This window comes from Muntiacus reevesi, chromosome 19 (assembly GCF_963930625.1).
Source record: "Muntiacus reevesi chromosome 19, mMunRee1.1, whole genome shotgun sequence".
In the NCBI taxonomy this organism is placed as follows: Eukaryota; Metazoa; Chordata; class Mammalia; order Artiodactyla; family Cervidae; genus Muntiacus; species Muntiacus reevesi.
Window position 1 is genome coordinate 18,890,889 of NC_089267.1, and position 16,696 is coordinate 18,907,584.

The 16,696-nt window shown below is 34.6% G+C and overlaps 1 protein-coding gene across 1 annotated transcript in view; it reads left to right on the forward strand.

Annotated features, from left to right (window-relative positions):
* BCKDHB (branched chain keto acid dehydrogenase E1 subunit beta) overlaps window positions 1-16,696 on the forward strand; it is a 257,499-nt gene that overhangs the window by 190,906 nt on the left and 49,897 nt on the right. Inside the window, exon 9 of the mRNA XM_065911327.1 lies at window positions 1,399-1,485. Within this exon, the coding sequence (XP_065767399.1) occupies window positions 1,399-1,485 (87 nt within the window). The remainder of the gene's footprint in view (window positions 1-1,398; window positions 1,486-16,696) is intronic.

Consider the following 16,696-nt stretch of genomic DNA (forward strand, 5'->3'; position numbering starts at 1 on the left):
TCTTCAGTCACTATTTACATAGTAGATATAGTAACTTATTTTTGTCGCGGCTACTGGCCATATCTTGGAGTTTTACATCTGCAGGCTGAAACTGCTGCATGCTCTTGAAATTCTAAACTTTAATTGCCTAGAATGAAGGAAATATTTTTAATTTATACACAGGCATACCTTGGAGATATTGAGGATTCAGTTCCAGACGGCCGAAATAAAGTGAATATTGCAATAAAGCGAGTGACATGAATTTTTTGACTTCCTAATGCATATAAAAATTATGTTTACACTACACTGTAGTCTATAAAGTGTGTAATAGCATTATGTCTAAAAAATGTATATTGTCTTAATTAAAAAAATACTTTATTGCTAAAAAAATAATGTTAGCCATCATCTGACAATGCCGACTTCAGTTTGTAAAAACTGCAATTACGCGCAAAGCGCAGTAAAGTGAAGGGCACTCAAATGAGCTCTGCCTGTAAGCTTTTTTGTTTGGAAGATTTTTATTTCATGTTCTTAAAATAGTAATGTAGAATTTAAAGGAGGTGATATCAAATGATTGGAAATGTAGAGGAGAAATTACAACTTCTCCTTTGTAATATGGTAATTGTGTAACATATTTTAAGCAGTAACTTGCTGTTGATTTTAATATTTTTTAACCTTCTGCCACCCTGGCCTCCTGCTATGATATCATAGCTCTCCTTTTTGATTTATTATTGTACAGAGTATGTCATGCACTGTGAGAGCAACCACACCAAGCCAGTGTTGAGAATATGTCCTTATGGTCTGTGACATTTTCTACTTTAAAATGGACTTGTGGTCGTTAACCAAATTTCAGTGCACTTGAACGAGGAGGGTTGTAATTGCCTTTTACTTTCCTGGTGATTTCTTCTTGCTTGGTTTTCTTTAGTGTCTAGTGGCGTGAGCTTTTCCTTTGCTACAGTTTTTGCATGCTATTTTTATGTTTTCCTTTTCAGCACCCACACAAAAATGTCCTAAGACTACTTATATATGTGCACATATATTCCCAAATTGACAAAAAGACACTTTCATTCTTAAAGTCACATTATGAAAAGAAATGATACTCAGATAGGAAAATGTGAAATATAATAATTAAAATTTATAACACAAAAATATGATGGAGTACATTTTTAATGACATACATAGAATTACAAATCTCATTTTTCTTTTGCCCTAGTATTAAAAGCTATTGAAAACTTTTTTAGCAGTGCAAAAATCAAACAACTGTCTGGTTGAAAGGGAGTTACAAGTTATTTGGCATAAAATTGAAATGCTAATTTTAAATTGCTTATTGGATATAAATAATTTATTTTTATTACTTAAAACTACCATTGTATACTTGAAATTTGTGTTCTCTTCAGTTTCAGATTTCCTTTTCTCTTTCAGTCTGTGATCAAAACAGGGCGACTGCTAGTAAGTCACGAGGCTCCTTTGACCGGCGGCTTTGCCTCAGAGATCAGCTCAACGGTTCAGGTAGAGTAACTTTTTGGCACTGATGTAAGCATTTGTACAATTGCATATGTCTATTCCAAGAACAAAATTACTTATCACAATATGTAAAAGAATGCACTGTTTAGAAATGTACATTTTTGTGTTTGACTCCAGTTCACTGTCCTTCAGATAATGGTCTGATTACATCTTCTTAAAATGAAATCTTAAAAGCTGAGAAATTCCTTAATAGGAAGAAGGAAGTTTGAAATAATCTTAAGAAACTCATGTCAGCTATGTTTGCTAGGATAACAGGAAAAGCAAACTTTTAAATTTGAATGTGATGTTTCTCTTTTGATAGAACTTTTCATGATAAAGCTAATCAGGAAATGGTTTATAAGATTGGTTTTAATAGCCTTCACCTTACAAGAAAAAAATGAATCTGTCAAAAGTCAGCAATTTAAATTCAGCAAATAATTTTACAGTCAATAATTAATTTATTAATTTGATTAACTGCGTTACATTATGCTATTGAACACTTTTGAAATGGTTTAAAAGCATCTCTTTTTATTTATTTATTTATTTATTTATTTTGTTTTGTTTTTTTGCATCTCTTTTTAAAAAGTATTGTTTAGATGCTGATTATCAGGAAAAAATTCTACAGACCTCTTTAGAGGATTTTTATTTGAAACTTTCACTCACATTTATATTACAGATATGAATAAGATTATCTAAATGTTTCATCTTTTACAATTTTTTAAAATAAAAAATTAAATAACCATATTTTAAGTGGAAATTTGCATGAATTTTAAATTTAGAGTATCTTTGTAGCTGGCAAACATTTTACCTTACTGGTGATGATTCTATTTTACCTTACTGGTGATGATTCTATTGTTGAGATACATATACATTGAAAATTCTTTTAAGAGTATAATTTTAAAACCTTGATATGAAATTATGAGATATGAACCTTGATTATTTCTACCAATAAAATATCTTTAAATAAATATGAATTGACAATGTAATAAATATTTTAAAATTAGATGAATCAAATTTAAGCATAAATATTTTTAAAACTAGATCAAAATAGTTCATAATTATGATAAAAATTATGCTGTTATTTTTACATATTGTATATATTATCATTAACAAGCTTAAGAAAATATTTGAGTTTTGTAGATTTTTTTTTTTATAGAGATGACAGTTTGAAGCATATTGCTTATCATTATGTAATACGAATACCTGGTATGTACTGTACATTTTATTCATGAGTAATGTAATGCACTATCTTTGGAAAGAAAAAAAAATGGGGCTTGCAAGAATGAATCACTAACACCAAGATTCCATTTCAAGTCAAAGGCAAACTGGAAAAAGAAACTAGGATTTTCTGATTCCACTTAATATGTGGTCCACTAAACCCATTTGAATGAGAGGAATTGGCTGTTGCTAATGGAACCTCTATCTGACAGCCTTGTTTCATTTTGCCCACTGAATATCATCTTACTGTTATCTCAAAAATTTTACTACCATTTAAAGGTAAAAGGAAAATAAGTAGAACATAAAATTTAGAAATTATAACTAAAATCTGGTTTCTCTAAGTATTCTTCTAAAATTTGAATTCCATTAATTGTTATAAGCTGAAATAGAATGTAGCATATGTTTCAGTGTGGAAAAGAATTAGAAAGATTATCTAGTCTAGTGTCTACTGGTCTTGAAAAATATGTGGACTTAATATAGAAGGAAAATTGTCTCTTGGGCTCCAAGAGTAAACCAGTGAATTCTAGTTTGAGGAGTATCATATTATGAGCTAAATACAGTCAGTGTAAGAAGTTAACACCAAGGTCATAAACATTGTATCAAAATCAGATCCTGAAGTTATATGATAATAATCAGTGATCAAGTTTGTGAGAGAGATGATCCAGAATATGGTCACATTTTTTAATCATAATATGAAGACACCAAAACAAAGACCATACCTTGTAATACTCAGACTCCCAAAATGCCCACTGATCCTGAGTGTCTGAGGTCTGAGAAATTTTGAAGCCACACCAACTGTATTCCTTTAACAGATGAGTGGTTGAACCAATTTTAAAATTAAGTGGAACATTTGGGTCTAGGATAGGAATCTTGAGTAAATGTTGAGTGCTCATTCTTTATTCAGAGTACCCACCACCCATAGAGGAAGACAGAAGTTTTGGATTCATTATAAAATGTTCTCTGTTTCCCATGTGAGAACCTTTCCACCAACTAACCACAAAATGATTTAAGGCAACAATGTAAAATCTGTAGAGGGATCTTTGTTTGATGTTTTGGGGAATTAGAATTTGAATTTACTAATACGAAAAAGATTTAGAAAATGTTCACAGTTGTTTTTGACTAATTCAGATATTACTTGTACAAATGCAAAGGGTAGAAAGTGAATTTTAGCAAAATATAATCGGCATAGTATCTCTGAATAGTCTGCCTGTTGTGGCTTTTGTGTATTGATTAGGAAGAAAAGAAATGCTAAACACTAGCATGTTTATGCTAAATGTTGAGATGCTAAATGTTGAGAGGGTTTTAAAAAAACTTTTGGTGATAATGTCTGCATATAATGTCTGCATATAATGTAGAGTAATCTGAATAATATAATCTACTTTTCAGTAATTGTTTCTTGCACACATTCAAATAAATGCAGCTTATCGTATTGAGCATCTTTACGGAAGATCCGTCACATTCCCTGTTCTAAGTGAAGCCTGTATCACATTACCCACTGCCTGGGTTTGTTTAAACTGAAATCACTTAAGTGTGAGGTGCAGCTGCTTTCACCACTTGGAACAGTTCATGCTTCTCTATTTCTTTTTGTTGTGTATACTTTGTAAGGTTAAAAAAGATAAAGCAGGGTTAAGATTTTGAAAGCAATTTTCTGAGACGCAGGGAAAAGGTACCTAGAGAACTTTTCATTGTTATCTTAGAAAAGAAGTTCGAAATTAGGGATGAGAGTGATCTGTACATGTGAGCATTAAGGATTAAAATGCTGAGTTATTCTCGTTGTATCAAAAAATTTAAATTTTATGTGAACGTGAACAAACACAAACAAAATGTACTCCCCAAGCATTGTTTTGTGGAAGATATTTGGTAGTTCTCATGCTTAATCTTACAAAATTGCTCTTAAAAATGTAATATTTTGAGAGAACAAATATTAACAACAGAACTATTGTTTTAAATTCAAAACTGAGATCACCATCTATTTTCCTCAAATTTTAAATTATTTCCCATATTAAAAGTTAAAAATCTTGAAGAGAATACAGCATTTTAGACAATATTTCTTTAAGTTTATAATTGATATTTTTTGATGGAAAAATTATATCACGTATAATATTGAATGTCAAGTAAAGGAACTTTTTTGCATGTATGGGAAGTATTGCTGGCTTTCCTTCTGATGATTTTTAGTTAGACTGATAAAATATGAAAAGAATGAATATAAAATATGTCCATATTTTATTTACATAACTTTTCAATTTATAGCAGATGGTTCTTCTATCGTACAAGGAGTTCAGTGTACACAGATTTTCTTATGCCCATTGCCTCTTTTTCCTAAAGCCATTTATTTTATTATCTCAATAAATATTCGTCGTTACCAGTCTCAGTTGGGAGTAATGTTAAAGTCACAAAAGTGTTTAGGAGACTACTTTGTATTAATTAAACCTAACATTTGAACCTTATATCTCTCAGTAGTTTCTTCATAAAATTCATGTAAATGCTTAGAAAAATCAAAACCAATCCATCAAAGCTGAGCACTCCTTTGCATTCCTACTGAATTAATTTGGAAGTTAACTGAGGGGCAGAACAAGCTGAGTGAGGTCTGGTCTATCTGGCTCCCTCGGGGGACAATTTCTGGGTCGGTCATCCAAAACTTCACTGTCTCTTCCCATCTAACTTTACATTCCCATCTGTTCTCACTTTGGGGTGAGGGAACTTTCCCCTTCTTTCCTTTGACACATACCATAAGTTGGAGGAGAGCTTCTTTTAGGGAGTTACATGTTCCACTCTGTACCCTGATTTGTGGAAAAGCGCAGAGATAACAGAGTTTAGCTAATTCATTGACCTCATTGTGGAGTCTGAGCGAAGATTGTGTTGTTTTGGAAAATTATGACTTAATTTGATGTGATGTTTCTATTCCTCAGCTTTATGTAATCACAGGTAAAAAAAAAAACACAAATTTTACTGTGCAGAAAATGTTAACTTCAAATTCATTTAAATATTTCCCCCAATTTATATGTATCATATATCCTAGAATACAATATTCAGAATAGGCATTATTTATCAATATTTAAAGACTAAATAATTTCTGGTATTTTAGTAGTTTTAAATAGTGTACTTTCTTTAAGCCTTGTAGAAACCAACTTTATTATTAATTTCTAATACATTCCCATAATGATCAACTAAATCTTGACTCAGATAAGCTTGGGATAATAATACATTTTTTTTCTTCTCTGGATTTAGTGCTTAATAAGAGTGCCAAAAATTTTAGGGATTGGGGCTGGCTTAAAGATTGAATTTTTATTTTTTTTAACACATGGAAGCAATAAGTCTGCAATAAAGAGTCCAGTTGGAGAGGATGGTGAATTTCCATACCATTGTTCCATCCTTTCTGTTCAGTCTCTGTTCCTAGGATGAGAACCCAGAAATTGTGCATACAGACATATATTTTTAAGGTAATCATATTCTAAAAGTTTGAGAGGGCTTTCATAGGGTTTACATTAGCCCACGTAAAAGGAATCTTTCATAATTTTCAAGTAAAGAATTTTGTCTTTCTCACTGTTTCATGTTAGAAAGGATTATGCAGAAAGATATTTTTTTCTTATAAACTTATTATTACCATCAAGTTTACCAACCCTCTGGCTTAAAAACATCAATCTGAAGAAGAGGGAAAACATCCTAAATGGTCTTGAGTTTTTACCATTGTGAAAAATATGTTGAAATAAAATTATTGTGTTGATAAAGAGTCATCAGAGAAAACTGTCAAGGCAGTAATCGGATGAACAGTTAACTACAATTTCATAATCTTATTACTGTTCTTTTTCTGTGAGTGATTCAAAGCATTGGCCAACAACAAAAATAGCAATCAGGAAAAGTGTGCTTATGTACTAACGTCTATCTAGATGGAGCCAAAGCATCAGAATAGAGTACTCAGATATACGATGACCTTCTTAAAATGGAACTTTACCCTGAAGCCTGTTGAATGTTCAGTTAACAGCTTCTGTGGTCATAAATATAAACAGAGACAGTCTTTCTGGGGATGCATTATGGGTGGAGCTGCTGTATCACCATTAGAGGTTAAGTGCATGTTTTGCTCTGTTGGTCTTCCCCCTTGCTCTGCCCCCACCGTGTCTCCTTTGGTGTCTCTCCTTTGCTCCTTAGTGTCCACGTGGCCAGGCTTCTCCCGTCAGCCCTCTTTTTCCTCTCCCCCTTCTTCCCTGGGCAATCTCAACCATTTGAGAGGCTTCAAATCTGAAACCATCATGATTGACTCTCCCTGTGGGGCCTTAGACTGAAAATCCCAACTTCATGCTGATTTTGTTAAGGACAAGAAATTTGTATGATAAAATGGTTTATGTGGAAAGATTTTAACATGAGACAAAGTGAAAAGGTAGACATCGGCATGTGGATATCTGCCAGTTTCTGGAAATCAGCTTATCTCAAAATGAATTCTGTTTCTCTCAACTCTTTCTGGGCCTATTAAATTGTCTTCTTATCGCTGTGCCTATGCCTCTCACATTGTATCAGTTTACTATGCATTATTTTCTTAACACACACATCAAAGGTTGTCCCTCATTTGTTTGAAAACCTCCAGTAGAAGTTCTGTGGCTATAGGAATGAGATCTTTAGGCCACGATCCTTACCTGCCCCAACCAATGTTTGCAATGTTATTTCTCACATCCTTTTATGATTCTGGTACCACAGTGATCATGTTGCTGGTGAATTTGAAGTTCGTCATGTCTCATCACAGAAAGAATTGAGTGAGAGACAAAGTCATAGGTAAAAAGTGGATTTATTTAGAGAGAACATACTCCACAGAATGTGGGCCATCTGGAAGCTGAAACATCTTGGGGAAAACACACCCCACAGTCAGAGTGTGGGCCTTCTCAGAAGGTGAGAGAGCCTGAAATGTGGTGGGTTAGTTTTTATGGGCTGGGTAATTTCATATGCTAGTGAGTGGGAGGATTATCCCAATTATTTTGGGGATGAGGGCGGGGATTTCCAGGAATTGGGCCACTGCCCAATTTTTGGCCTTCTATGATTAGTATCAGAATTGGCGTGGTGCTGGTGAGTATGTCACTTAGCTTATGCTATTGTAAGCTTATGCAATTGTATTACAATGAGCATACACTGAGGCTCAAGGTTTACTAGAAGTCGAATCTTCCACCAAATTGAACCTCGTTGACTCTAACCGGCTAGATCTTTGTCATATCCTATCGCTATGTCATTCTTTTAAAGGTTGTGCCCTATTCCCCTCCCTCCTATTTCAATCACAATGGCCTGCTAGGCATTTCCTGAATGATAATTTTTGCAACCCGCCTTTACTGAATCCTCTGAGCATATCCTTAATTTGGACCTTTCATTCAAGAAATAGAGTCCTTATTTTATAGACACTTAACATTCAGTTGAAGAAATAGACACTAAACACATAATTATACTGTGGTACATATTAAGGATAGAGAAATATTCAGAAGACTATGCGGGGATTATAAAATACTTGATCACCTAATTCAGATGTGATAGCTAAGTTAACTTGGAGAAGTGAACATGGGTGAGGATTTAGGCAGAAGGAACAATATAAATGAAGAGGCAGAAAAATATTTGATAAAGAGATTAAAATGGTTTTGATATGACTGAAATGTAGTATGTGATGTTTGTAGCATGAGGTAAGGATCAGTAGGTAAGTGGGAAAATCTTACATGTAATACTAAGCAGCTTGTTTTTGTGTAGAGGAAATAGACATGACAGAGTAGAACCAGCCACATAGATATAAATTCCAGTTTAAATACATCATATATGTATGTAAAATACACCTTATAAATTTCCTGACAAAAAGAAAGTTATACAAATTCAAAGAACAATGGTCACAATTATCATTAGTTAAGGTAAAGGAGTTTAACTAAAGGATTTTAAGTAGGAGGTTAACACAGACAGATTTACAATTTAGAAAAACCTCTGGCATTTTATGTTGAGGATGCATTGGGAGGGGTGAGACAGGAAGTCACAGAGATTGATTAGGAACCTATTTGGGTAATTTAGATGAGGGATTTAAGGGTCTTCTAAAACAAGGACAGAGAAGTGAGGTTGGAGATAAAGGTGAATTTTAGAGAGAGGAAGAGAATATGAAAGAAAGTTTTGCTGACTGGTTAAGGAGGAGTTGAGCAGGGAAGGTTTAGCTTGATTTCTAGTTTGGGTGAATTTTGAATGGAGGTGCCCTTTTACTGAGTCAGGGAAGATCATTGGAAAACAGGTTTAAGCATATCACCTATGGAAGATGATGAATTCATTTTAGACTTGTATGATTTGGGATGAGGAAGGGAAGTGTGTCTCAGAAGCTCCAAAGAGATTCTAACATATAGAATAGGACTAAGTAATCATTTTCTTATATTGATGGCTGAGGTCATATAGATATGGTATGATCACACAGGAAAAGGATAGTCCTAAGAAGGGGAGTTACTAAAGCAGTCCTTGCCAACGTTTATGAGCAGAGAGGGAGAGCTGTGGAGGAGGGTAAGATGGAGTGACTGGAGAGAAGGAAGGGAAGGGGAGAGAGCCACTGCCGAAGACCAGCAGGGAGACTTTCACCATGGAACATGTGGCCAACAATATTAACTGCCTCCCAGTTTGTCAGCTAGACTGACGGTCATACCTTGGGTATGGCAACCAGAAGACACTGGTGACTTTGAAAAAAGCACATGTAGCTCCCATTGTATTTGGTCTGGTGATTGAATGGTGAAGAATTAAATAGAGATGACTATTTCAAGAAATATGACTTATAGTGAAAGAGGAGGAATAAAGTTGTTAGAAATGGGCTCACTCTCGCAGTGTTATTTGCTGAGCATGGGTTGCCATTTTCTCAGTTCGAATCCTTTCTTGGTGTTCCCCTTAACCTCCCTTCTCCCCATCCACATCCTCTCCCTCCACCTCCATCCAGCTAGCAATCGGGTTTTCAATGTCTGAAACCTACCCTTTGTTTTCTGTTCCCCTGATAAACTATAAGTGAATCAAACAAATATCCTATATTAATGCATACATGTGGAATCTAGGAGAATGGTATGCGTGCATGCGTGCTAAGTCACTTCAGTCATGTCTGACTCTTTGTGACGCTATGGACTGTAGCCCACAGGCTCCTCTGTCCATGGGATTCTCCAAGCAAGAATACCGAAGTGGGTTGCTATGGTATAGATGATCTTATTTCCTAAACACAATAGAGACACAGATACAGAGAACAAATGTATGGACACCAGGTAGGGATAGGGGATGAATTGGGAGATTGGGATTGACATGTATATGCTATTGTTATTGTGTATGAAATAGATAGCTAATGAGAATCTACTGTATAGGTCAGGGAGCTCTCCTCTGTGGAAGCTCTACTAAATGGGAAGGAAATCCAAAGTAGAGGGGATATATGTATACATGTGGTTGATTAATTTTGCTGTACTGCAGAAATGAACATAGTGTTGTAAAGCAGCTTACTCCAATAAAAATTAATTAAATAAATAAAGTGGAAAAGAAAAAGAAAAGGAAACCAAACTACAGACTTTAAAGGAAAAATGTAGAAAATAACTGTTTGATGTGGGCAAGAAATTTTTTGAGCAAAAAATTAAAATGCAATAGGGTCAATCATATTATCAGAGATTAAAGTATTTGCATTAAGTGACAAATATTTGTGTGACAAAGGCAAGCACAATTAAAAGGAGAATGACATCTGAAGAAGTGTTGGAACATATGGCAAAAGATAAATATGTGTACTATGCTATAAACATTCTTAAATATCAATAAGGAAATTAATAGCCCTGTATTTAAAGGTCAGAGGCAGATTATTTTTAGAACATGAAACTATACACCACTTTTATGGTTAAAAATGCAAATTTCAAAATGGGATATTGCTATTCTTTGTTACCCGTAAAAGTGGCACCACTTAAACACAAATTATTTTTATTGTTGAGATGGTGCAGGGTGAATGTAGAAACTGACAATTCATCTTTCCAGGAAATCGGTTTGGTAATGTGTATCAAGACTGACTTGGGAATTCTACGCCTCCTCAGGTTAGAGTTACACACAGAAATGGATGAGGGCATTCTTCTCTGTGCCATGCATTTGATTAGTAAAATACTGGAAGCAGTTATCAATTGCAACAGGAATATAGCTGAATAAATTATTTATTTTGGTTGTGCTGGGTCTTCATTGCTTGCAGGCTTTTCTCTAGCTGCGATGAGCAGGGCTACTCTCTATTTGCAGTGCACTGGCTTCTTATTGAAGTGGCTTCTCTTGTTGCAGTGCCATAGGGCCCTAGGGTCCACCGACTTCAGTAGTTGCAGCACATGGGCTTGGTAGTTGCGGCTCCCAAGCTCTGGAACACAGGTTCAGTAGCTGTGGCTCGCGGGCTTAGTTGCCTTGAGGCACGTGGAGTCTTCCCAGATCAGGGATCAAACTTGTGTCTCCTGCAGTGAGCCACCAGGGAAGCCCTAGTTGAATGAGTTATACTGGACGTTGTGGATTTACTAAAACCATTGAAAGAATAGTTTAAAACATTGTAGCATAATGAAAAACTCACTAGGCAAGCCTATAGGTGCTTTACTTGCCCAATTCTGTGAAAAGAAAAAAAATATACATATATGTATGTTTAGTTGCTCAGTCATGTCTGACTCTTTTGTAACCCTTTGGACTGCAGCTGGCCAGGCTCCTCTGTCCGTGGGATTTTCCAGGCAAGAATACTGGAGTTGGTTGCCATTTCCTACTCCAGAGAATCTTCCTGATCCAGGGATCAAACCCCCATCTCCTATGTCTCCTGCAATGCTGGTGCATTCTCTATCCACTGAGCCTTCGGGCTTAGGAAAAAAATAAAAGTAAAAATTTCCATTACTTTTAGTTTCTTCCTTATAATTTCTTTATTTTCTATGTATATATATATCATAATTTATAGTATTGATAATTAAGAGCTTTCTTATAATTAGATACCTCTCTCACAAGACATTGTAAGTCTTTTAATTCTTCCTAAATTGTTTTAAATAAGAAAGCTTGTTTTGCTTTCATCAGTTCAGTTCAGCTCAATTGCTCAGTCGTGTCCGACTCTTTGCGACCCCATGGACTGCAGCATGCCACGCTTCCCTGTCCATCACCAACTCCCGGAGCTTGCTCATAGAGTTGATTTTTTAAATTTCATATTTCACGTTTGTGTGGTTTCTTCATCATGTACGTTTGAGTTTTGAGACTTGTCATTCATAGTGGTAATTCTTAACTCAGGTTTGTGATGTGGGATAGTTTTGAAACCATTGAAACCCCAGCACATAGATTTGGTTATTATTCAGGTTAGTTCTTTCCCCACATGCATGGTATGTTTGATTCATTGCTCTTATTATAAAAGTGAAAGCAGCATAATATTGGGACATTCAGATTATTTCATTTTTCCAGGCTAAACAGTCAATGATACTGAAACTAACATTAATAGTATGTAAATGATACCAACACTGGGTCCCCTGCTGATTTTTCTTCCTTTCTTTGGTATTAGCTTTACGTTGGACTGCCATCTTTCTTTTTGAAATCTTTTTGGACGTAAGCCAGTCAGAAAAAAAAAAAATTATCCACATTCCATCTCTCTGGGCAATGATAAAGTGCTCACTTTCTCTCATACAATGCTCAATATTTTTCCAGTCAGAAGTAGTCCCCTTTGAATTCAAAGGTGCATTTTCAACAAACTTCCTGCACATTTTTACCCCTTTCTTTGGAAACTCCGGTTGGTATTTTGTTGTGTCCTTTTGGTGATGTCCCAGACCACTCCTGTCTCTCCCTCTTAGGACCAAGAGATCTTCCAGTCTGATGGGAAAAATTAATTCTGCTGGAATGTTTGAAAATAAATGTGTTCAACTGAAAGGTTATGTTACAAAAATGTAGTCCTAAATCACGAGGTAGACATTATTTACAGGAATATATGGATTCTCCAGGAACCTCAGTTTGGAAATAGCATCTCCGCAGAGGGTCCCTGGGGCCACATGGACAGGAGCTCCACAACCCAGAGTCTTCCTCCATCACACGGCTCTGTCTTCCTGCCCTCGTAGCCTGGGAAATGTGTTCAGGTGTCTTGTTGATTTGTTTAGTGTCTTTCTTGCCTCCAAAGAAGGCAAGCTTCATGTTTGCTCCCGTAAGCCTGGTGCCTGAGAACCTTGCCTGACACTAAGCAGGTGCTCAATAAATAATTTAAATAAATTGTTTGTCCCCAGGCATCACTGTTGTTGACAGTTTCTTTGAAGAATGCTATTCTTGCTGCCTTGTATATAGAAATCCTAGTTACAAAGCCTGCTAGATTGAAATGTTGTCTTTTTGTATATCACCACTCCAATTTGTTGTCCTCTGCTCCCCACTCCTCCGCAAAAAAAAAAAAAAAAAAAGATTTGCTTTGTGTTTGTTGAGTTAACCTCTGAAATGAGCACTGATATTCTGCACTGTAGAATTTCACATTTCTACTTCCTGTCCTTTTGGCAGAGAGTTACTTCTTTTGAATAATCTACTGGTGCTTTTTTCCTCCTCATAATTGTCTAGTGAGGCTAAAGGAAACATTTACTTTTAAATAGTTACCAATGAAGCTTCATAGAATGAACAGACTATTTAATGAGTAACATAGGTTCTCAGAACCTAAGGCATTACTTTCTTTTAAAATTTAGTTTTGAGATTGACATTTATACATTACTATATTTAAAATAGATAACCAACAAGGACCTACAGGTATAATACAAGCAGCTCTGCTCAACACACTCTAATAACCTAAATGGGAAAATAATTTATAAAAGAGAAGATACATGTGTATGTATAACTGAATCACTTTACCGTACACTGGAAACTAACATAACATTGTTACTCAGCTATACTCAAAAAAATTTTTTTTAAAGTTGCTGATTTCAGTGATTTGACATCTTTAAATTGTATTGCCTTCGGAAGCAGTAATTATTGAGCATCTGGTTGTATTATCAAAAAGAATTACAACTGATTTAAATATTTCATTTTCTTATTTGGTGTCAAATAGTTTCTCACATATTAAACAAATAATTTTGTCATGTATGGCTTTGTCTTAATATTTTTCAGATTGCAGTAAGGTTATTTAAAATTTGTAAATGAGAGACAGCAGAGTATGTATCCATGATGTGGTCAATCTTCTTGGCCACCTTGTACAATGTCCTAGGCAAATATGGAGAAGCATATTAAGTCAGGCAAGATATTTTAGGCAGGTTTTATCTGCATTGTATTCACCATCAAGGGCTGGTCAGCCTTCTGGAGATAGAACTAAATTTCTCAGCTACTTTGTCAGCCTCTTGATGGGCAGTAAAGTTGCTGCTGTTGAAAGTTCGTTTTATTTTGATAATTTGAGTAATTAAATTTATAGTTCAAATTAGTTTACTTGTTGTTACAAGGCCCGTCATCTCTTTCCATGAATGAGTTCACAGCTCACCAAAACATAGTTGAGTTGAAAATAGACATGAAAATAGAGATTAACTACTGCTAATGAATTTTCTGCTCAATTTGCATCTAAACACTTATGAAAATTAAGACAAGTTACAATCAACACTTAACTGCCAAAACAAGCAGTTGAAAATGAAACTATAAACAGAAATCATGTAATTTATAATTGTTTTGATTTGAAAAAAATCTATCAATATTAATGAAAGCATTCAAGAGGTTGTTTTAATTTGCAGAAATGTCTGAAAAATTACATTTGATTGGGGAAGTGTTGAGTATTTGATTATATTCTTTAAAATTACTTTGAAGAAGGGATTTTATTTTAATTCTTGATCCATTTGAAGAGATCTACCTTCTGTTTTTAATCCTTGAAAGGATCATACAATGATGTTTACTATTAAAGATAGTTTCATACTGCAGATGGCACCATGAATCAATTTGTCTTTAGCCAAATTGCTAGGTGAAAGGATAATTCATGTCTGTACCATTAAAAGCATCTAATTATTTGTGTTTTAAGAAGTGTACTGAGATGACTAACATTTCAAAATTTACATTTACAACATCCACAATTATAGTTATGCCATTGTTTAAAGCAAGTTCTGACTATTTTCTGTCTCTTGATAGGACTAGTTCACCATCAAAATAACTACATTTTTGTGTCTCTTTCCTGAACTAATTCTTAATATGCAGCTTAGAATGCAGTAGTATGAAATACTTACTATGCCTGTACTGTTGAATGCTTTCTGGACCAGTCAGACAATCTATTTTCCCTGAGATGACTTGTAATCTTAAATGTTCTAGCACCACTTTTCTCCTTTATTCTACTTGCCTTTTAAAAATAGTACCAATGGTTATTCCAATTTGTATTCACAGTTAAGAAATTTGAAATTTAGTCTTACCTTTGCAGCTCATTATGGAAGAATCTCCAGCTTCTGCACTCTGACAATAAATTTATGCTTTCACTTTTTAACCATGAACTTTTCTGGGCATAGGTTTCTACCTCAGTGTGCACGGCAGACCCAGTTGAATGTATTTTGTGAATAATATTTCAACATCACACCATCCTATACTTTATTAAAACCAGCTTTCCTGTGGAAGTTCCAAAAACATAATTCTGGTACCTTAAAAATAATGAAGTACTATACAGATGTAGATAAAAATAGTCTTTTATGATGATGGAATGTTTTATTATGTATGCAGCTATCAATTTACCTAATAAATAATGTTCATTTTAATAAAATCCATGTACTTTAGAAAACTAGTACATCGATTAACCCATATTCACATTGAGTCATGGAAGGTACAGTTGAAGCTGGAAGACGCCTGTTGGTCTGGATGCTACCTGGATATCTTCTTAGCCTTTCAGAGAACTACAGTATCTTCTTTCTCTCCTTTTCTTCCTTCTTGCCTCCCTCCCTCCCTTTCTTCCTCTTTGCTTTTCTTGACAGTATTCTCCATGCTGGTCTCAGCAAGCCCATGGATCTTTGCTGCGAAGTTATAATTCTGCACTATCCTTTTAGACAAGAATCAGAAGTGCCCTGTAATACTAGAGGAAGTTAAAGGATTGAGGTTGGATGTAGGCATATATTTTCTTTTCACATGGTTGATCAAAAATGATATTAAAAAAATTATAGAATTACTTAATACCATCTGAAAAGCATTTTAAAATTTGATCATCTATCAGTACAAAGTGTGTGTATGTGCTTCCCACCAAAGAATATCTGATTTCACCTTTTTACCAATGGTTTCTTAAAATGGTATTGTGGAGTAGGGTGTTATATGTGAAACTTCTGCCTACATTGTTAATTTCCTCTAAGGATAGCATAGCTAGCAGTAGTTGTAATGATACTGTTGGAGGATAATTTGCTAAAGTTGAAATGAGGGGGATCATTATGACACATAATTAAGAAAGACAGTCCTTTTCAAATATCAAGAGAAGAACATAAACAAGCAGAGCCCATAAAACATTTTATAATGATTTCTCCAAAGAGTAAGCCCAATTCTGATTTTTTTCCTTCAGAACAAATCTCTTCCAAAAAAAAAAAACTCACTTTGAATTGTTGATTATGCCATTTGAAGAAATTTGCTAAGTAGTTGAAAAGTTCCTTTAATATGAGTTTTCTTACTGCTTGCCTTATTACTCGAAATTGAGACAAAATATTACTTGTTCATTGCCGAAGCAGCATTTAGCTAAGAATGGAAAATAGAGTTATAATTAGCATCATCATTGTGTTGCTTCTATTGAAAAAGTTCTTTTAGAAGGAAGCCTTAGCTCATTTGCTACCTGGCTAATAAATTTGCTTTCCTTGGAGACAAATACCCTTAAAACAGTGTTTCTTGAGAGGACAGAATTTCAGGTTACACAAATAGAGATGCTTCCCTTGAGATACTGGAAAGGAAAGATGGACTTATCAGGTGGATACTAGTTTGTTTGTTGAAAGTCCTTTCCCTTACAACAGTAACGCCAACAGTCTATTGTCTCTGGCATTTTAAAAATGATAACTGTTTCATAGATAAAATATAAAGACCTTTGTTATCAGTGAAGATTTTGTTAGTGAAAATT